Below are 23,032 nucleotides of genomic sequence, written 5' to 3' on the forward strand. Positions count from 1 at the left end.
TTGCCTAAACACGTGAGGAAATTCAAAAAGCAGAAGAAAATGTCCTTAAAGTTTACGGCTGAAAGAAATGAGCAGTGAACTGTCAAACAGGAGGAAAGAAACCTGAAAAATAAAAATATAATAATATTTATTTTTCAAAAGAAAGCAGTTCTAAAAATAGAAATAACAGAGTGATAAATAATATTTTAAAATATTTAAAAGAAATAAATACATATGTAAAAAATTTAATTAAGTACATTTTTTTTACATTCAGAAGCTGACATCACGTTTTTTTTCTTAAGAATAAACATTAATATTTAATTAATCACAAACAAAGCAGTCAATCAAATGTCCATTCATTTAATAGTTTAAAAATAATTGATTTATTTTCATCTCTCTAAATACTTTAAGTTATTTTATTTGAGTCTTAATTTGGGTTTTTTTACTCCTCAAAATTAACAGAATTTATTTTATTTTCAGATTAAGAATTTTTCAATCGTGAATGAAGTAGAAAATAATCTTAATTACTTCTTAACCCTTTCAACTGTTTTTATTAATTAATATTTATTTGTATTAGGTGTTATCTAACTCATTAATTGTTTTTATTTTTAATTGATTACTTACTGTTTTAACTTTTTTTTTTTCATTTATGGTTTTAATGTTCTTAATTTATCTTTTTCCATTTTCTATTTTCCCTGATGTGATGTCATCTTCTTAAAAACATTTTTTATTGTCCTTCCATGCTTTCCTTTATTTATTTATTTATTATGTTTTTATTTATTATGTATTTATTCTTATTTAGGAATTATTAATTTATTATCTCTATTTATTTATTTGTATATATTTATTGTGATAGTTTTATCAGAAGTATTAAACATGGAGTGTTTCCCTCCTTGTGTCTGCAGGTAAACGTGCGTCAGGTGAGCAGGACGTCTGTCTGGAGAAGCAGCTCGAGCGCTTTGAGTGGCAGCTGAGGATTCTAAAGGAGGTGCTGTCAGCCAATGGGAACCCGGAGAGGGCGGAGCTTCTGAAGGACCATGCAGATGTGGAGGTGTGCGGCCTCGTGCTCAGTATCCTGGACAAGGTGAGGACACATCAGTCTCTTAATGTGGGACCTCAGACTCCTGATTTAAAGAGAGAGTCTGTAATTTAATCAGCAGAGGGAGAAAAATCTGCTCCACACTCAGAAGTTATTCATAGACGTTTGATTTGGCTCTCTGCGGGTCACCTGACCTCCTCGGTCTGCAGCCGGGAGTGACCCCGTGTCCTGACTGTGACCCTGCAGAGAGCTCAGACACACCTCTGCTAACTCTTTGTGTTTGTGTGGTCTGCAGGAGAGAACGGAGACGACGGCTGATCTGAACACGCTGCATGAACAGAAGAGTAAAGCGGCTACTGAAGAACACGAGAGGAGCTTAGAAGGTCAGAAACACACGGACACTTTGGATCAAAGAAATACTTCCTGATGTTTGTGGATCAGTCTCAGACTGTAGCTCATGATATCGACTCCTGAACAGGACGGGTTTAAAGAGTCCGGTCTGCAGATGTGATCAGCTGCAGCTCCAGTTTGAGCTGTTGGTCAGCAAAGCTTTCAAATGAAACTCCTGGCTGCTCCTGTGTGTACGCTTCTGTTCTACTCATCATCTTTATTCAAAGAGAACCTTTAAAAAATCAAAGTGCAGCAAACTGAAACAGCCGAGTAGGAGGATTGTGGAACTGAAGAGAAAACATGAAGCAAAACCTGATAGTGGAAAAAAAGGAGGAAACAGTGAGAGGAGTCTGTAGAAAGAGTGAAAGGTGAAACTATACTCTACCTCCACATTCTTCATAAGGAAAAGAGAGAGCAGAGAAAGAGATGTGGGCAAACAAAGGTGCATTTGGACCAAGAGTTCCGGGGTCTTTTAGCCCCTAGAACTACTTCACCCTGAACTAAAAGGTTCCTGGTCCCCCATTGTTGTCTGCGTTTCGACCGCGGGCTGAAGTCCTGGGTAGATTGTGTAAATCAGGCCAGTGACGTATGGAGGAAAAAAAGTAAATGCACTACACCACCAGACCAGTAGAGGGCAGTAACACAAAGAGGAATGCCATTCATCACAGATGACACCATAGAAGCAGACGGACAGGCAGGTATCATTATGAGCAACACAACAGTTAGCCTGTTAGCATGAAGAGACTCAGCAACGACAAAAAAAATGTGGAATTTATTTTTTTTGAAAAATTGCAAATTTGAAAAGAAAAATGTGAAAAAAAAATGACATTTTTTCTTTTGAAAAAAAATCTTTTTTTTTCTTTTTTTAAACAAAAAAAAATTGACAAAAAAAATTTGACAAAACAGTTGACCCTGTCGAAAAAAGAAATTTTCCTCAAATTTGAAATTGTGCTCCAAAAGCAGAAAAACATGAAAAAAAGTGAAAATTTTGCGCCTGCGGTTAAAAACATGGAAAAAAGCAATGAATGAATCAAAACAACAGTTAGCCTGTTAGCATGAAGAGACTCAGCTGGTCTGTTTTAGATGGTGCTATATTTCATCACAGATGGATTCACTGAATCAACACGTGAGAGGAGATAAGCACGAGTAGCAAAGACGTTTCAACACGGCTTTAAAATCCTTTTGAACTCAAAAAGCCGTGATCGCAGAGATCGGACGGTGTTTTGGTTTAAACGGCGACCCTGTTAACTGGAGACTCTCAGCCGGATGCATCCCTCATAAACGTCTTTAGACCATCATTAAATATCTGATGAGGATATTTTGAAATCTTAATAAAAACTAAACTAGTTTGCATTCCCAGGAACTCCCTCTGTGTTTCAACAGCTGTGTAAACTCCACAAACACTGACACGTTCAGCTGAAGGTCTCCAGTTTACAGGGTCACTTTTAAAACCGGAACACCGGGAGGAGAGACGCATTCACGGTGGGCTGAGAGAAGACTACTGTTACAAGCTGCTAAATCAAGAGAATCACAGCTTCTTCTTTTGAAAAGTACACACACATACAAAAAAGATAGAACAAATAAAAACTAATGAAAGAAAGAGAAATCAAGTGAATCACAGATGGAAAAAACAATGACTGTGAATGGTTTTTTGAAAAAAAAAAAAAAAAATTGACAAAAAAAAATGAAAAATGAAATTTGACGGAAAAAAAAATTGAAAAAAAAAAATTGAAAAAGAAATTGAAAGAAAATTTTTTTTTTTTTTTTGTGCAAAAACAATTAGGAAAAAAAGAATTTGGAAAAAAAAATTTGAAAAAAAAAATTTGGAAAAATAAATTTGGAAAGAAAAACCTAAGGTCATGACCGAAAGGATAAGATCGCGGATACAAGCGGCTGAAATGAGTTTTCTGTGAAGGGTGTCTGGGCTCGGCCTTAGAGAGAGGGTCAGGAGCTCGGACATCCGGAGGGAGCTTGGAGTAGAGCCGCTTCTCCTCCGTGTCGAAAGGAGTCAGCTGAGGTGGTTCGGGCATCTGATAAGGATGCCTCCCGGACTCCTCCCTTTAGAGGTGTTCAGGGCACGTCCAACTGGGAGAAGGCCCCGGGGTAGACTCAGAATGCGGTGGAGGGATTACATCTCCCGCCTGGTCTGGGATCGCCTTGGGATTCCCCAGGAGGAGCTGGAAAGTGTCGCTGGGGAGAGAGAGGATGTCTGGGTCAATTTGCTTGGACTGCTACCCCCGAGACCCGACCCCGGATAAGCTGAAGAAAATGGATGGATGGAGGGAAATTTTGAAAAAAAGATATGAAAAAAAAAATTTGAAAAAAAAAAAAATATATATAAAATATGAAATACAAAATAAAATAAAAAAAAAATTGAAAAAAAAAAAAATTGAAAAAGAAAATCTGACAAAAAAAAATTTGACAAAAAAAAAGAAATGACAAAAAAAAAAAAAATAAAATAAAATAAAATAAAAAATTGACAAAAAAGTTGACCCGGAGCCTTTCAAAAAAATGAATTTTCTCCAATTTGAAATTGTCCTCCAAAAGTAGAAAAACATGAAAAAAAGTTAAAAGATTATCTACCCCTGAACTAAATTTAGACCCTGGGTCCCCAGGTCCAAATGCACGTAGTTCAGGGTAAAGTTCCTCAGGTTGAAAAACGTTGTGAGGATTAACTCGCCCACCGTTTTCTTGAATTCTCTCATTAAGTTTTCATCCATCAGAGGTCAGTGATGCTTCTTTGATCATGTGGTTTGTTTGTCTCTTAATGATGAGGATGTTCTGCTCTTCTTCATCACGTCTGACAGTCAGTGAAGATGGATCAAAGACTCAAACTGAAGACGCCCCGTCGGGTAAACCGTGACATTAACAGTGATAGACTGAGACATCCATCAAAAACAATCAGTACATGAAGTGATCACCAGAGGAGGAATCATTAGCTCTGCTGCTCTCTGATGAAATGTGATATTTCCTCAGCTTCATAATCAACTCACCCAAAATGAAATACACAAACTAAACCTCAGAATAAACGCAGGACAAGTCTTTGAAGTAAACTCCAGAGTTTCATGTTTCTGTCTTTTCGTCTGCAGAGCTGCAGAAGAAACACGAAGAAGAACAAAGTGAACTGACGGAGAAGTTTCAGACGACTGAGAACGACCTGAAGGTAAAGATGTTCTCAGAGCGTGCGTGCTCCGACACGCTGACTCCTTCCTGTGTTTGTTACTTTCATGGTTTTAACTTTAACCCGCCGTGCTGTGACTGCAGGGTGAAGTGACGCAGCTCACGGCAGACCTGCAGGTTTACAACGAGCTGAAGAGGAGAGTCCAAGAATCAACGTTCAAGAAGGATCTGCAGAGAAACATCCAGGTGTGTTTGTCCTCTTTGAACGTACGCTTTGATTAAAGAGTCAGAGTAGATGACTTCAATAGGGATATATATCTCTCCATCCTGCAGGCGCATGGCAGCCCAGGTGCATTCTGGGAGTCGGAGCAGGAGTCTCTGGTGTTCGTCATCGAGATGAAGAGTCAGCGAGTTCAGGAGCAGAGCAAGAAGCTGCAGCAGATGGACGCTCTGGTGAGTCTGCAGGAGGACACTGATGTGATCCAAGAGTTTGTAAAGATAATGCATCTCATCCTTCTTCTTCTTCTCCTCATCCTTCTTCTTCTTCTTCTTCTCCTCATCCTTCTTCTTCTTCTTCTTCTTCTTCTCCTTCTTTCTTCTTCTCCTTCTTCTTCTTCTTCTTCTTCTTCTTCTTCTTCTTCTTCTTCTTCTTCTTCTTCTTCTTCTTCTTCTTCTTCTTCTTCTTCTTCTTCTTCTTCTTCTTCTTCTTCTTCTTCTTCTTCTTCTTCTTCTTCTTCTTCTTCTGCAGGTGGAGAAGAACTTGGCGCTGGAGGACCAGATCATCCACGTCCTGCAGCAGAACGAGGATCTGAATGTTCGGATAGAAAACTGTCAGACGCTCATTCAGTAAGTGTCTCCTCCTCCTCCTCACTGCAGGTTATTATGCAGGGCTTTGGCGCCGCCTGCTGGTCCTTTAACGTCAGTTCAACCAATTCTTATAACATTTTTTTACCACAGATAATTCATTTAAAGAATCTTAAGTTAGTAAAATAATTGATAACTTTATTTTATTCAACTTTATTTCAGTTTCAAGTTAATTTTTGATCTTTGTGAAGAGAATTTTGCTCTATATTTGCCCTTACAGACATGACTCTGTAGTGGAAGTCACTGCATTATAAACAGACATGACTGTGTAGTGGAAGTCACTGCATTATAAACAGACATGACTCTGTAGTGGAAGTCACTGCATTAAAAACAGACATGACACTGTAGTGGAAGTCACTGCATTAAAAACAGACATGACTCTGTAGTGGAAGTCACTGCATTAAACACAGACATGACTCTGTAGTGGAAGTCACTGCATTAAACACAGACATGACTCTGTAGTGGAAGTCACTGCATTAAACAGACATGACTCTGTAGTGGAAGTCACTGCATTAAACAGACATGACTCTGTAGTGGAAGTCACTGCATTAGAAACAGACATGACTCTGTAGTGGAAGTCACTGCATTAAACACAGACATGTCTCTGTAGTGGAAGTCACTGCATTATAAACAGACATGACTCTGTAGTGGAAGTCACTGCATTAAACACAGACATGACTCTGTAGTGGAAGTCACTGCATTAAACACAGACATGACTCTGTAGTGGAAGTCACTGCATTAAACACAGACACGACTCTGTAGTGGAAGTCACTGCATTAAAAACAGACATGACTCTGTAGTGGAAGTCACTGCATTATAAACAGACATGACTCTGTAGTGGAAGTCACTGCATTAAAAACAGACATGACTCTGTAGTGGAAGTCACTGCATTATAAACAGACATGACTCTGTAGTGGAAGTCACTGCATTAAACACAGACATGACTCTGTAGTGGAAGTCACTGCATTAAAAACAGACATGACTCTGTAGTGGAAGTCACTGCATTATAAACAGACATGACTCTGTAGTGGAAGTCACTGCATTAAACACAGACACGACTCTGTAGTGGAAGTCACTGCATTAAACAGACATGACTCTGTAGTGGAAGTCACTGCATTAAACAGACATGACTCTGTAGTGGAAGTCACTGCAATAAACAGACATGACTCTGTAGTGGAAGTCACTGCAATAAACAGACATGACTGTAGTGGAAGTCACTGCAATAAACAGACATGACTCTGTAGTGGAAGTCACTGCATTAAACAGACATGACTGTGTAGTGGAAGTCACTGCATTAAACAGACATGACTCTGTAGTGGAAGTCACTGCATTGAACACAGACATGACTCTGTAGTGGAAGTCACTGCATTAAACACAGACATGACTCTGTAGTGGAAGTCACTGCATTAAAAACAGACATGACTCTGTAGTGGAAGTCACTGCATTAAACACAGACATGACTCTGTAGTGGAAGTCACTGCATTGAACACAGACATGACTCTGTAGTGGAAGTCACTGCATTAAACACAGACATGACTCTGTAGTGGAAGTCACTGCATTAAACACAGACATGACTCTGTAGTGGAAGTCACTGCATTAAACACAGACATGACTCTGTAGTGGAAGTCACTGCATTATAAACAGACATGTTGATATTTTCTGCTCTGTGATCTTCAGGCAGTTATCAAAGGAGCAGCAGGACCTGAAGGTGGCGCTGGAGAGGCAGGCAGTCACAAACCAGAATCTCTCTCAGGAAAAAGAGCAGCTGATGTTCAAACTGAGACACAGAGACTCGTGTCCGACCATCCACCTGCCCGCCATGATGCAGGAGATCTCGCCCAGATGATCACATGACCCCCCCCCCTCCCTGTCACTCACTGTAGATAGAAACTACGCCCTGTTCTATTCTCAAGGTAAACTCAGACTGGACCACCAACCAACCTGAAGAGCAACACCTCTGCTACTCCGGGTTCAGGTCTCAGGTCTCCAATCTGGATCAGGTCTACATCACTGCAAAACGACACAAAACTCAGTGTTTCCCATTTTTACTGCAACTCCATCGTTAGACGTTCCAACACCAGAGTGCAGCTCCACCTCAGACGGACTGCAGACCCTGACGTAGCTCTGCGGCTCCTCTGTTGCTGCTGCTACGTGGACTTGAAGCTGCGTCTCACCCTACTGAGCCTCGGGAAGTTAAATGTACAATGTAATGAAAGTATAATGACGGGACACAGCAACCTGTCACCAGACAGTTGGAGGATCTCTTTACTGACAGATCATGGTGACGGTTTAAGTGTTGTGAAAAAGCCTAAACTGAGATGCTGTTCTTCACCGGTGAGGCCCTTAAAGTGACAGAGGAAATAAGAAGCAGGCTTAGACTGATGGATCAGTGTGACAGCGTTCTGTGTGCTTGGTCACACCAGGAAAAGTTGCGTACAGAAGTCGGCATCCCATCCGGAAACAGAGAGGTGGCTAGCTACTGTAGCTGGATATCAAACCAGTAAAACACTTCCTGTCCACTGACTGCAGGACTAACTTTAGAGGTTTCTCTCGACCTGTTTTCTTTAAACATTTCCTCCTGTTGTTGATGCTTCAGTGTGGCATCGAACGTGCCAACAGAAGAAGAAGATAGCACGAGTTAGCTCGCTGCTATGGCTGCCAAGCTTCACTGAAAAACGATAGCTAGCTAGCAGGTAACTGAAGACTGAATACTTCCTGTTTAATGAAACTAGTGATGGTTCAAAACGTTAGCTCCCAGGCTGCGTTAGCATCGAACTGCAAGTCGTCTGTTTAGCGTGGAAGCAGACGAGAAAACAGGTTAGTGTTGGAGAAGCCAATAAAACCGGACGGTGCAACAGAGATCGCTGATATTTTTAGTATTTCCTGTTTATCGTACTCTCCGTCATCGGATTTTACTGTCTTTGTTCACACGGACGTCTACGGCAGAGGATAAGGGCCCCATTAAGATTTCAGTGATAGAGATATAAATTAAAGACAACAAAGTCTCAATTTTAAAAGAAAACAAATCCGAATATTACCAGAAAATGGTCGTAAATTTACGAGAATGACGTCATAACATTACGAGAATAATATCTTAATAATACGAGATAAGTCATTGAACGAGAATGAAGCCATACAGTAAGATCACGACTTTAATCTCTTAAACTTTACGATAAAAACCGTAGTAAGAAAAAAAAAAAGTCGTAAATTTACGATTTAACAAGAAATGCCGTAAATTTACGACTTATTCTCGTAAATGTACAACCTTTTTTTTTGTGAAGTTGCAAGTTTGCTTCTTTTTACTTGTAATGTCGTAAATTTACAACATTTTCTCGAAGTCTTAAATTAGGACTTTTTCTTCTCACGCTGTTCTTGTAAAATCGGAAATTTACTTTCTTTTTGACGACTTTTTCCTTGCAAAAAAAAGACGACTTTTTTCTACCAAATTTACGATTGTTTTCTTATGTCTTTTTTCCTGCAAATTTACAACTTCTTCTTTTACAACTTTTTTCTCTAAAAATATTATATTTATGATTTTTTTTTCTTATGACCTCATTCTTGTCAAGTCATAAATTTACAATAATGACATAACATTACGGGAATAATATCTTAATAATACGAGATAAGTCATTGAAAGAGAATGAAGCCATACAGTAAGATCACAACTTTAATCTCGTGTAAAAACGTGGTAAGAAAAAAAAAGTCAGAAATTTCCAACTTAAGAAGAAATGACGTACATTTACGACTTTATTCTCGCAAACTTAGAACTTTTTGTCTTATTACTTTTGTCTTTTAAAGTTGCAAGTTTACTTCTTCTTTCTCGTAAAGTCGTAAATTTACATTTCCTCGTAAAGTCTTAAATTGACGACTTTTTTCTAACATTTTTCTTGTAAATTCAGAAATTTACAATTTTTCCACAACTTTTTCCTCACAAATAGTGAAGGAAATTTTTCTTCCAAATTTACAACTTTTTATGGTACGACTTTTTCTCTCTTAACATCTTAAATTCCTGACTTTTTTGTTTTACGACCTCGTTCTTGTCAAGTCGTGAACTTCCAACTTTTTTCTTGCAAATAATCACGTTGTAATTTTTTTTTTTAACTTCCGGCTTTTATCTTGTAAAGTTCTTTCTTTGGTCTCCCTCAGCGTTTCTCTAATCCTCTGCCGTAGATGTCGATCTTGTGAAAGCAGTCCCAACTCAAATCAAACATTGAGGCCGAAGATTCGTTTGTTTTTTAAACTCTGACTGTTAAAATCTGCCGATCAAGGCGATCGTTAAGCTGATACTGAAACACTGGTTTAACTAAAGTGCCTCGGACGCTATGTCAACGTAAGGCTTGATCTCATGAGCCCGTGTGTTTGAAGGGGTCAGTGGTCTGAAGTTGACCCGGCAGAACTGAATCTTCGAGAGAAGCTTGAGCTGATTTTGTTAAAGTACTCGAGGACTTTAAAAGGTGCCGAAATGTTCAAACTTACAGCATTTCTTTGAGAAAGCCATAAATGTTCCAATCAAATGTAAACTTCCCAGAAAGATTTGATTTTGTGTTTCTTTTAAGATGTTGAAACAGTCGATGTTTAAAACCCTGAAGACCCCGTCTTCACTCTACGGCTAAACAAAGCCAACCTGTAGCTCTCCTCCCTCGGCCGGTCCAACCTTCAAACTGTGACGTTCGTTAAACCCGGTGCCGAATGTTTTCATTTCATCCTTCTCTTTTCTGTCTTTTACCCTCTTTATGTTTTTAATGCAGAGTGTGTGCGTCGCTGCTGTTTGGAGAGACACCACTACATTTTCACTTCAGATATGTAGCCTGTATAAACAGTGTTCAGGGATTCAAAGGCAAGTAACACAGAGTCAAGTTTTTCATATCTCAGAATCTTTTTTTCTCAACACAAACTTTTTGTTTTGAAGTTTTTAAAGAGATTTTATCACCCGATACTTAAAATAGAAAACCCTTCAGAGAGAGGTTAGTCCATGTTAGCTTCCTGCTTTGAGATTAATGCTAGCATAGCATGCTAACACGACAATGTTAGAATTCGAACTTGATGAAACACGAGCTAAAATGTGAGCCATGGAAGTGATGATGTCACATGATGAATGCCATACTGTTGAAATGTGTTCAAATACTGTTAGCATGTTAGCATACAGCTCAGTTTGTCTTTGTTTTTAAAATTGTTACAGTTTGAGCGTTGGTTTAAAATTATCCATCAAAGTGTTTGCTCTCCACCTGTGTTATGAGCATTAAACACTGCTAATGTTGCTAACGTGGCTAATGTTGCTAACGTGGCTTTAGGCGTCTGATTGTAGCAGAAAGTGATTCGGCAAAATTCAGCCTGCGCTAAGTACATGGGTGACCGGAGCCACTTTGAAGAACAACCGAGAGCTTATCAATCAAATGCTAGCTAGCTAATCAGCAAAGTCGATCAGCAGTTAGCCAACTAGATTATCATAGAACAAGCTAGCTATTTAGCAGGCTAATATGGCGAATATCATGTTGGCAAGCTAGTATCATGCTAGCACGTGTAAGCCAAAGTAGGTCAATCGGTTGACTAGGCTGCTTCGATTCCACTTAACTTACGACATCTAACAGGTAAAGTGTCAAGTGGCAAAGCTAGCTAACACATTCTATCTACTAGGTGAAAACTAGCAATAGCAACCCCTAAAAGCTAACGTAGCTACGTTAAGTACCGGATAAAAAGCGAGCTATTTGGAATTTCATGTAGCTGGTGAGCTAACTCGTAGCATTATAGCTTGCCTGTATTTTGCTGCCATTGGGAAGTTAAAGTGACTGCTACTTAGCTAGCTAACATATTAAAGCTAACTCTTTGATGGCATTAGGACGTTTTTGGGGGGGAAATTTGGGAGGCTATAGTCGCTGGTATGCTAGCTAATTACCTTCCAGCTAGTTGGTAACAGCAAGCTAAAATAGCTCATGAAGTTAGCGGGTTTAAGAGGACACGAAAATGCATTTTATCCTACGATGAATTCTCTTTTGTTTTTTTGGACTAGTTAGCTCTCACATGCTAGCACCGTTGAAGCGGTTAGCAGCGTAGCGACAGTGCAGACTCTTGTTACCCAGTTTTCCTTTTACATTAAGAACAATCACAGAACGTAAGTCACTGTAAACTTTTTGCCTTTAAGCGGTCAGGTGAGATTCTTTGTTATTTTTTAAATGTGAACGTCGATGCCACGATGGTTTATTTTTCCCCTTCTTGTTAGCGTGACGTCAGTTTACGGGATGTCACGTTTTGAATTGCCAAAAAATAAAAAGTGTAAGTGTTCCGAAAGCTCTTTCTCCTTATGCACTAGCACTTTGACAGTATTTTACCAGGAGTTTGTATAAGAGAGTTTTCCATGTTGTATAGTTTTTGAATTTTCTTTTGCATCTTAAATGTAAAAACTTTAAATTTCTTCTTTTTCTTGGTTGGATTTTTAGTCCGGCTGTTTTTGTCCCTTTGGATTTTGGCTTGTCTAAATAAAAAGCTTAAAATCAATCTGATTATCACGAGTTCAATGTCATATTTTCACTGCTTTAAAAATGTTTGAAATGTTCACTGTTTGAATGTTTGTTAAAGGCACAGTGCCTGATTGAACTGTACCTTCAAATACTTCAAATACCTATAAAAACCACACACTGCACCTTTAAATACTACACACTGTGCCTTTAAATACTACACACTGCACCTTTAAATGCTACACACTGCACCTTTAAATACTACACACTGTACCTTTAAATACTACACACTGCGCCTTTAAATGCTACACACTGCACCTTTAAATACTACACACTGTACCTTTAAATATAACACACTGTACCTTTAAATACTACACACTGTACCTTTAAATACTACACACTGCGCCTTTAAATACTACACACTGTACCTTTAAATACTACACACTGTACCTTTAAATACTACACACTGCGCCTTTAAATACTACACACTGTACCTTTAAATACTACACACTGTACCTTTAAATACTACACACTGTACCTTTAAATACTACACACTGCGCCTTTAAATACTACACACTGTACCTTTAAATACTACACACTGTACCTTTAAATACTACACACTGAACCTTTAAATACCACACACTGCGCCTTTAAATACTACACACTGTACCTTTAAATACCACACTGTGCCTTTAAATACTACACACTGCGCCTTTAAATACTACACACTGTACCTTTAAATACTACACACTGTACCTTTAAATACCACACTGTGCCTTTAAATACTACACACTGCGCCTTTAAATACTACACACTGTACCTTTAAATACTACACACTGTACCTTTAAATACTACACACTGCGCCTTTAAATACTACACACTGTACCTTTAAATACAACACACTGTACCTTTAAATACTACACACTGTACCTTTAAATACTACACACTGTACCTTTAAATACTACACACTTAAATACTACACATTGTTCCTCTGAATAAAATATTTAATGGATGTTGTTTAGAACCCTTAAATCCACCGTGTCTCTGCAGAGATTCAGGGATTGAAATGCATTATTTTAAAAATATATTACTACACTCTAAATTATTCTAATTATTTGTTTTGTTTGACCAATTTTAAGATTTATTACGTTTGAAGTTCAAAATGAATCTTATGATTTATGTCCTTTGCATCAACTACATCACTTAAGAAATGTTCTTTTCAAATTATTCGTTCTAGAATCACCAAAAAACAAACTAAAAGAAAACATCAATTTTTTAAAATCAATTTTAAAAATTCAGCTGTGAGATGTGTCTCATTATGTCTTGTTTTTGTCAGAGAGTTATGATATTTTGGTAATTTTAACACAAAAAATGAAAACAGGCTCACTATGGTCACTGCAGTAAACCTGTACGACCACTAGGGAGCAGCAGAGGACAGTTAGGACTGTTCAGGGTTTCGTTCTGGGCTATGAGCATGTGATGCTCTGCAGGGATCAAACCTGTGAACTTCCACTACAGGACGTCCCGCAGGCTGCTCTGTACAAACTTCTACTGTCATCTTTTTGCACTTTCTCTCGGCTCAACTCGGTGAACTTTGACCCCCTGAATGAAACGTGATGCTGAATGATATTTTAGCACATGCACAAACCTTCTAAACATGTTCCTGGCCATCATCCATCAGAGCTGTGAGGGACATGTGTGAACAAGCATCTATATTCAGCTGTGATCTGCTCCTCTGGTTCCTCTGTGCACGTCTGTGTCTTTCTTACTACTGAAGTTCAAAAGGGCCGACACCTCTGACCTGCAGTTTAAGAGCCTGCTCTGTGAGTGTGTATGTGTGTGTGTGTGTGTGTGTGTGTGTGAGTGTGTGTAGGTGTGAGCGGATGTAAAGAGATCAGTGTGTTAGCGGCTGTTTGACAGGATGAGACAATACCTGAAAGCTGCAGGTCAACTCCTGCTGAGTGTGTGTGAGTGTGCGTCTGTGCGTGTTAGCCATGGGTCACGGGCTCTGCTGTCATGTCACCGTGTTCCCATGACACTTCACAGCCACCTGGAAACACCTGAAGCAGAGAGGAGAGAGTCATGTCTGTGTTTAATGCAGTGACTTCCACTACAGAGTCATGTCTGTGTTTAATGCAGTGACTTCCACTAGAGTCATGTCTGTTTATAATGCAGTGACTTCCACTACAGAGTCATGTCTGTGTTTAATGCAGTGACTTCCACTAGAGTCATGTCTGTTTATAATGCAGTGACTTCCACTACAGAGTCATGTCTGTGTTTAATGCAGTGACTTCCACTAGAGTCATGTCTGTTTTTAATGCAGTGACTTCCACTACAGAGTCATGTCTGTTTTTAATGCAGTGACTTCCACTACAGAGTCATGTCTGTTTTTAATGCAGTGACTTCCACTACAGAGTCATGTCTATTATTAATGCAGTGACTTCCACTACAGAGTCATGTCTGTGTTTAATGCAGTGACTTCCACTACAGAGTCATGTCTGTGTTTAATGCAGTGACTTCCACTACAGAGTCATGTCTGTGTTTAATGCAGTGACTTCCACTACAGAGTCATGTCTGTTTTTAATGCAGTGACTTCCACTACAGTCATGTCTGTTTTTAATGCAGTGACTTCCACTACAGAGTCATGTCTGTTTATAATGCAGTGACTTCCACTACAGAGTCATGTCTGTTTTTAATGCAGTGACTTCCACTACAGAGTCATGTCTGTTATTAATGCAGTGACTTCCACTACAGAGTCATGTCTGTTTTTAATGCAGTGACTTCCACTACAGAGTCATGTCTGTGTTTAATGCAGTGACTTCCACTACAGAGTCATGTCTGTTTATAATGCAGTGACTTCCACTACAGAGTCATGTCTGTTTTTAATGCAGTGACTTCCACTACAGAGTCATGTCTGTGTTTAATGCAGTGACTTCCACTACAGAGTCATGTCTGTTTTTAATGCAGTGACTTCCACTACAGAGTCATGTCTGTTATTAATGCAGTGACTTCCACTACAGAGTCATGTCTGTTATTAATGCAGTGACTTCCACTACAGAGTCATGTCTGTGTTTAATGCAGTGACTTCCACTACAGAGTCATGTCTTTGTTTAATGCAGTGACTTCCACTACAGAGTCATGTCTGTTTTTAATGCAGTGACTTCCACTACAGAGTCATGTCTGTGTTTAATGCAGTGACTTCCACTACAGAGTCATGTCTGTTTATAATGCAGTGACTTCCACTACAGAGTCATGTCTGTTTTAATGCAGTGACTTCCACTACAGAGTCATGTCTGTGTTTAATGCAGTGACTTCCACTACAGAGTCATGTCTGTGTTTAATGCAGTGACTTCCACTACAGAGTCATGTCTGTTTATAATGCAGTGACTTCCACTACAGAGTCATGTCTGTTTATAATGCAGTGACTTCCACTACAGAGTCATGTCTGTTTTTAATGCAGTGACTTCCACTACAGAGTCATGTCTGTTTTTAATGCAGTGACTTCCACTACAGAGTCGTGTGTTATTTATTTTGTGGTATCAGAGATTATTTTAACTTATATATTTTCACTGTTGTCCCGGCCTGTAGGGGGCGCTCCTCCCCTCTTATTACAGAGAAGTGAAGAGAGAGTGTTCAGGGATAACTTCAGCGTAGTTCGGTTGTTATGAATGTTTGTTGCCAGTTAGTTTATGATATTTAAAGAGACAGTAAATAACTTTCATTCCCTTTTTTTACCTGTTAAAGAGCCAGAAACCTTCAAACCTGCGTCCTGACAGTCTCTACAGTTTCTGCTCCGAGTCTTTGTCGAACCCAAACCTTAAAAAACTTGTGAGTGAGAATCAGAGCCAGACAGTGTCCATGTTTGACCTTCCTGCAGCTGCTCCTCGTAGCCCAATTAAATCTGAACCTTTGTAAAAAACAAAAGGAGAAGCTGTGAGGTGACGTGGACCGGCTGGACGACTGTATCATCACGGCCGTGTTTAGCCTCCATGCTAACACTCCACTTTCCCTCCTTTACATTTTTAAGTGTCCTTTTCTTGTGCGACATAAAGAGCAGAGATTAAAGTGGAAGAGAGAAATCTGCAGTTATTTCCTGTTAATATCATCTCTTTTTTGGGCTCTAATGAGAGGAGTCTCGCCGTCACTTTAAGAGGGCTTAGCAGCAGTTAGCTGGCTGCAGGCCGCGGGACAACAATCACACTTTAACTCACAATCACTCACACCGCTTAATTCCTCCTTTCAGAGCGGCCATGAAGCGCCAGAGGCACAATTAATCGACGCTAATGGCCGCCTTCAATCAAAGCTGAGCCGCGTCCAAATCTGCTGTAAGAACTATTAATTAACAGGTGGAGGAGGGGGGGCAGCGGGGGGCAGGATGGGGAGGAGAAAGGGGCTCTGCGGTTCACACGGGCCTCCACAGGGCAGCTCATTGAGGGAGGAGGCGGGGGGGCTTTGTGGAGACTCCGGGGCCACAATTAGAGGCTCCTGAATGAGCTGCCGTTTGTCCTCCAGGTCCAAAAGCTGCGCAGGGAGGGTTTGAGTCCCGAGGAGGAGGAATAAGTTCTGATCAACGGAGCAGGGAGACGGAGAGGTGACAGGACACGAGTCAAAAAAAAAAAAGATTTCCTGTAAGAAAAAAGTCAAGAAAGCAAAGAGAGACGTCGCTGAGACGACAGGTTTTAAACCAGGAAGGTTCCTTAAAGCCTCAAAGTGATTTAAAGACAAAAACCTACTTTACACAAACACAAAAATATATGAACAACACAAGAAGACCAAAGATGTGAGATGATAAGAGTGATTAAAAGAGATAGAAGCAGTAAAAAAAAAAAGATCACAGCAATATAAAGAGAATCATTAAAAGGTGTTCTTAAGTTTAGCTTCCTCATGCCTGTGCTGGTCCCTCATGTCTCTGCTGGAGTGGTTATATGTCAGTTTAATACATACATCTTTACCTCCATTCACTACACCAACATACTGACAAACCACGCCCACTACCAGATGACATCATCGCCTGTGCTCCTTTACATCCAGGTAGTAGAGCTGCAGAGCGTTACGGCCTTCATCATTAACCACAGCTGCAATCCCAGAAAGTAATCAAAGCAATAGATTGAGATCAAAGCAATAGATTGAGATCAAAGCAATAGAATGTTATCAAAGTAATAGAATGAGATCAAAGCAATATAATGAGATCAAAGTAATAGAATTAGATCAAAGTAATAGAATGAGATCAAAGCAATAGAATTAGATCAAAGCAATAGAATGTTATCAAAGTAATAGAATGAGATCAAAGCAATAGAATTAGATCAAAGCAATAGAATGTTATCAAAGTAATAGAATGAGATCAAAGTAATAGAATTAGATCAAAGCAATAGAATGTTATCAAAGTAATAGAATGAGATCAAAGCAATAGAATGAGATCAAAGTAATAGAATTAGATCAAAGTAATAGAATGAGATCAAAGCAATAGATTGAGATCAAAGCAATAGAATGTTATCAAAGTAATAGAATTAGATCAAAGCAATAGATTGAGATCAAAGCAATAGAATGTTATCAAAGTAATAGAATTAGATCAAAGTAATAGAATGAGATCAAAGCAATAGAATGAGATCAAAGCAATAGAATGAGATCAAAGTAATAGAATGAGATCAAAGTAATACAATTAGATCAAAGTAATAGAATGAGATCAAAGTGGTTTGGAGAGATAGAAAATCTAAAAAGACGTAAGGTATGAAAACAGATGAAATCAATATAATTAGTAAAAGCTTTTAAAACATGGAAAATAATATTTGAATTGAATCAAAAGTGAATTGTTTTAATATTAATTTTAACAGGTGGATGTTGTATTAGCTTGCTCTGAGAGCTAACGAGAGCTGGAAGCATCTCGCTGTGATAAACACTGAATGGCAGATTAAAGAGGGCGTTTCCTCTGACCTTTGAACTCCAGAGGTCAAATCTCTTGTTCTGTGTCAATTGACCTGTCGCTCAGAGTAACACACACACACACACACACACACACACACACACACACACACACACACACACACACACACTTTCTAACTGTCTTGGTCTGCGTCTGACATCTACAGAACCTTAAAGGTGCGTTCAGGTCTCTATGTCAACAACTCTTAAGTAAACAGGCTGGGTTCAGCTAGTGTTGCAAAGTGTTTGAAATCCTCAATGAGGCGTTCAGGGTCATTCAGTTTATTCCTCCTGATTTAGTGGTCAAAAGTAAGGTTAGGTACGACACAAAGAATGTGGCTGAAATTTTGGATCTTTTTTTGCACGCCTTTTTAAACCTTTATTCTTTGCAGCTGTGAAATTTGACTTGAATGCACTTTGTTTCTGTTATGTGTTGCACATTTACTGCCTGGTTTAAAGATTTTGTATTAAGATCATTTTGAAGATAGATTATAATCCCAAAAAAGGTTAATTTAAAGTCAATATAAACAAAATTAATAAATGAAAAATGAAAATAAAAAGCAGACAAAGAACCGATTTTAAGATGTGAGACTGAAAGCACCAGGTAGCAGACTGAACAAGACTTCATTTGCACCTGACTTTCTCACACTAGGTGAAAACCTGATATTAAATTATTACCTTTTTTTTGTCATTTTTAACTCTTGGAATAACAATGAAATAATAAAAATAATTAAACATGAAGTATTCAGTTGAACTTTTGGGTTGGTGAAAGGAGAAAACATCAGGGGAAAAGGTTTCCTATTATTTAAAGCTCCAGTGAGTAGTTTTCAGTTTGTGTTGATTTTGGCGCCCCCTGTGGACAAAGTGTTGATGTTAACTCTGTACCAAATTTTTGTGTACATGTGGAAGTTGTATTAACTGACAATAAATCTCACCCTGGGTCATTTTCATGCTCAAATCAGGAGTATCTACCGTGAACATTGTTAAAAAAGGCCTTTTTGGTAGCATAGGGTTAATTAGCTTAACTGACACCTACCCCCCGCCAGTGCTTTTAGACATTACAAATCACTGTTTAGGAATAATCAGTCCTTCCACTGATGGTCTTCTTTGCATATTTAGGTCATAACGAGGCGTCAGTGTTAACTTCAGTCTGTTTTGTAAACAGATAAAAACTCCTCACTGGAGCTTTAAATCCCTGAACACAGTAAAGGAGTCTATAAGGCCCCACATGACTGGAGATGATTGGTCATGACTAACACAGGCCACAAACCTTCATCTGTGACGTCATCTTTCCCATAACCTCATCAGTGTCATATCATCATCATGCTATGAATCATAAACATTATCTTCATCCTCCTCATCACTGTCAGTCATCATCACTTTGATCCTTCCTCCTCCTCCTCCTCCTCCTCCTCCTAATCAACAAAATGGCTGTCAGAGTGGCTGCCTCTGCGCATGCTCAGCGCACCTCTGCCAGGGAGGGCAGGGCAGGTATCTTCCCTCCGCAGCCCGCAGCCTGACACACTCTCCGGGCTTCAGATGCAGCATGAGGCGGCAGGAGGAGCGAGGAAGCACCGACTGATCAGAGCCTGCAGCCCGCCTCAGAGTGCTCCTAACCCGGCTGCTGCTGCTGCTGCGAGGACCCCACTGGACTCTTGGAGGGGACTTTATTGATCCTGCACGCGGCTGGAGCAGGCTGAGACGCCGCCCCGCACACAGGTGAGAGGGGGGGGGAACTTCAGACACCTCCAGGTGCTGAGACCCGGACCTGCGCGCGGCTTTACGCACACTTTGGGAGAGTTATGGATCTCTGGGGGGAGCCGGGAGTCTGAGCCCCTCTAAACCCGAGGATCTGGACTAACTGGACTTCATCATCTTTCTCCTCCTCACAGCTTCACGTGCCTACAATGTTCCACCACAGCAATAACAAGAAATGCTTCACCATCGAGTCTCTGGTGGGGAAGGACGCGCTCAGCCACAGCGGCTCCGGGGACGAACCCATCCGGCCCACGGCGCTGCGCTTCCCGGACTCCCTGCACCCCGCAGGGGTCTTTGGGTCCTGCTTCCAGGGGGGCAGCGGCAGGACTCTGTACTCCGCAGGGCCGGACATGGTGCTCCAGGACCCCGGGACGCACGCACAGAGCCCCGGAGCGCTGCCCCTGCACCCGCTGCAGATCCCCGCGCAGAGCTTCTTCAGCGCGCAGCACCGCGACGCGCTCAGCTTCTACCCGTGGGTGCTGCGGGGCCGGTACCTGGGACACCGCTTCCAAGGTGAGCTCAGAGGAGGGAGGAGGGGGGGGCTGCTTAAAATACCAGGGGTTTCATTTCGATCTGTCCTCTTCAGCTGCTCTCATTCAGACACTTTGGACGCTTCTGTTTCATTTATTTTGCAGTTTTTATTAAATCACTCTGAATGCTGTTTTTAAATTACACCAAGGAAATGACACCAGAAATATTGAACTAATATTTATCTTTATCTCAAATTCATTTATTTTATTTATTTATGTAACCTTTATTTAACCAGGTGAGTTAATTGAGAACCAATTCTCATTTGCAATAACGACCTGGGCGAGAAGGCGACAGAGGTGGCATGACAATAAATAAAAGACAAAACAAAAAACAGAGAGGACATACAGAGAAACCTGGTTTTGTATTTTCTTTATCTTGCTCATATTATTTCTAACATGTTTGACATTAATCAGTCATGTGGAGTTTGTTATTAATAATCAGGAGGGAGGGGGTCAGTTTAAAATATCAGCTCTATGTGAGGGATTTCATTTCGATCTGTCCTCTCCAGCAGCTCTCATTCAGACACTTTTATTTCATTTATTTAGATTTCTTTTTCAGTTTTTATTAAATCTCTTAATGCTGTTTTTAAATAACACCAAGGAAATGACACCAGAAATATTGAACTTATATTTATCTTTTATATTTTCTTTATCTTGCTCATATTATTTCTAACATGTTTGACATTAACCAGTCCATGTGGTGTTAGTTATTAATAATCAGTTTGTGAGTCATTATAGATTATAGTTTGATTTTCGGCCTGTTTACACACATTCATTATTTGCTCGTTGCTGCAGAGGAGAGGATGAGCTCGCGTTTTTAAATCTGTCTGCGGAGTGATTTCTTGACTCCACGCTCAGACACATTTAAATTAATATTATTTCTAATAAGTCTTTTTTTTTATAAACTGGCAGCACTTTCCCTCTTTTATCCGTTTATTCTGATCGTTTTTCTCCCTCTGTTCATCCGGATTAATTAAGACTTCTCACGTTTTCTGAGGAAACAATCACCCCCCCTCCTCTCCTCTCCTCACCCCTTTACTCCCTCCTCCCCCTCCTCCTCCTCTTCCTCCTCTTTAATGAATCATAACTATAATTAATTTAAAATCATGTCAGGATTAATGCGCGTCATTTCACCTCATATATATTTAACATTTGCTTTTCTGTGACCTCTGACCTTTTTAATAATAATCCCATGTAGTTTTCTGAACAGGCCTGTGCTTAAATAAATAAGATACAATATAAAGTCTGGATTTTAGGCCTTCAAAATAAAACATCTGCTCTCTTTAAAGTGATCACAGTTTTTTGAATATATCACCGATACACAAACCATCAATTTTTGAACTTACTCTCTGAATTGTCTGCTTAATTCTGAGTTTAATAAAACCTCTTTTATTTTCATTTTTAATTTAACTCGTCTCACTTTCTCCTAAATGAAGACACATTATGAAAATTGATTTAATATGAATTTAAATAATTTTTCTTCATTGTTTAAAAATGTATGGAAGCTGATAATAGTTTTTAAATGTCCTACCTGTGTCCTCGTGAAGACAAATGAAAGTTTTATGAGCTTTATTTAATTTAATAGAAGAAGAATCAGGCCGCAGCGTGTTTTCACTTCCGGTCAGGTTATTATTTCAGTCATTAAAACATTTAAATATTTCTGATTGATAATATGTGAAGGTGAACACCTTTAAATACTTACTCAGGTGTGTGATTTTAAGGCAGCAGGTGAGTTCTCTTTCATATAAAACCAGCTGAATGTTTCCTTCTTGACTTCCGGGTTCTTCAGAAAGTTTTTATTGCCGCCAAAACTTTTTTTAAGCCAAACGCGCCTGATCAAAAAACATCGTTTCTTATTAATATTTTTATTTTCTGCTGATTTATTAATTATTGATTATTTTATCAAATTTAGAGGAAGCCAGAAAGGACACAAAATAATAAGTCATTAATAATTGTGTTGATTTGTTGGAGAAATCTGGTTTAAGATCACCTAAAGGTTAAAATCTGAGGAGGCATAAAAACAAACAAACACCGGAAACGAACTTTTATTAATCAAATGACTCATGAATTATTTTATTATTATTATGAATACTTAAAATCTTAATCTAATCAACAGCTTTGACAGAATGTTTAATTATTAACCGCCTGTTTGAATATAATCGATCAAACACTCGATCAGAACACGAATAATAACTTCTGTAAAAATATTAATAAAACGGAAATAAAGAAACTAAATCAATAACAATGATTCATTGATAAAGTAAAAAATATATAAATTAGATAAATATATATGCAGTACATTGATAACCAAACATTTTAAAAATACAGAGTAAAAAGTGAAGAACTGATTAAAACAGAAGAAGAAGAAAAAGAGACAGGAAGTGATTTTATTTTATGGTCTTATCTTTTTAATTGTACAGTCGTCTTCACGGTCACTTCTTCATCAAACCAACAGAGCTGATATTTAAAATAACACATTCACTTAAATTCTGGAGTAAATACAAAGCTGAGGTGTGAAGAGTTTATTTTTAAACAGCTCTCTTCTTCTACTCTTAAATTCATGTGACAGCTTCACGTGTTTTACAAATGAATATATTTAGACACAGAAGAAGAAGAGAGATCATCAGAGCTGAAGTTTTTTTTACATTTTAGATAGTTTAAACTAATCACTGCTAAATGAAAATTAGAGCAAAATCTATCTTATTTAAAATCAACTGAGAGGAAATTTGGGAGAACTTTTTGTTGAATTTTTCCCTTCAAATATTTGTGTTGTTCAGGTTTTTAGATTTAGTGTTTTGCTGCGTTTCCTCTGAAGACATTTGACTTTATTTTTACAAACCAAATAATAAATGGAATAATAAGAGGTTTAGAATAATTCCAGATGAATCCAGATTAAAAATATTAATTTTGAGTGTTTAATGAAATCAACCTAAAAACAACTACAACAGTTAAATCTGCTTTTTCTGTGAATCTTAATAATT

General features: G+C 38.9%; 2 protein-coding genes across 2 annotated transcripts in view; both read left to right on the forward strand.

Moving 5' to 3' along the window:
- Positions 1-11,677, forward strand: part of ccdc69 (coiled-coil domain containing 69) — a 26,093-nt gene extending 14,416 nt beyond the window's left edge. The window contains exons 3-9 of the mRNA XM_034689377.1: positions 885-1,063; positions 1,314-1,401; positions 4,498-4,571; positions 4,673-4,774; positions 4,862-4,981; positions 5,277-5,374; positions 7,070-11,677. Of these exons, the coding sequence (XP_034545268.1) occupies positions 885-1,063; positions 1,314-1,401; positions 4,498-4,571; positions 4,673-4,774; positions 4,862-4,981; positions 5,277-5,374; positions 7,070-7,238 (830 nt within the window). The 3' untranslated portion in view covers positions 7,239-11,677. The remainder of the gene's footprint in view (positions 1-884; positions 1,064-1,313; positions 1,402-4,497; positions 4,572-4,672; positions 4,775-4,861; positions 4,982-5,276; positions 5,375-7,069) is intronic.
- A 7,585-nt stretch (positions 11,678-19,262) lies between these two features.
- On the forward strand, positions 19,263-21,606 carry emx3 (empty spiracles homeobox 3). Its single transcript, XM_034689378.1, has 3 exons — positions 19,263-19,482; positions 19,656-20,034; positions 21,599-21,606. Exons 2-3 carry the CDS (start codon positions 19,671-19,673, stop codon positions 21,604-21,606), a joined length of 372 nt encoding a protein of 123 aa, XP_034545269.1. The 5' UTR covers positions 19,263-19,482; positions 19,656-19,670.
- Positions 21,607-23,032: the final 1,426 nt, after the last annotated feature.

This window comes from Notolabrus celidotus, chromosome 8, assembly GCF_009762535.1.
Source record: "Notolabrus celidotus isolate fNotCel1 chromosome 8, fNotCel1.pri, whole genome shotgun sequence".
Classification (NCBI taxonomy): Eukaryota; Metazoa; Chordata; class Actinopteri; order Labriformes; family Labridae; genus Notolabrus; species Notolabrus celidotus.

What these genes read in the sequence shown, in the direction of transcription:
- emx3 (XM_034689378.1), top strand. Translation starts at nt 19,671, where the DNA reads ATGTTCCACCACAGCAATAACAAGAAATGCTTCACCATCGAGTCTCTG.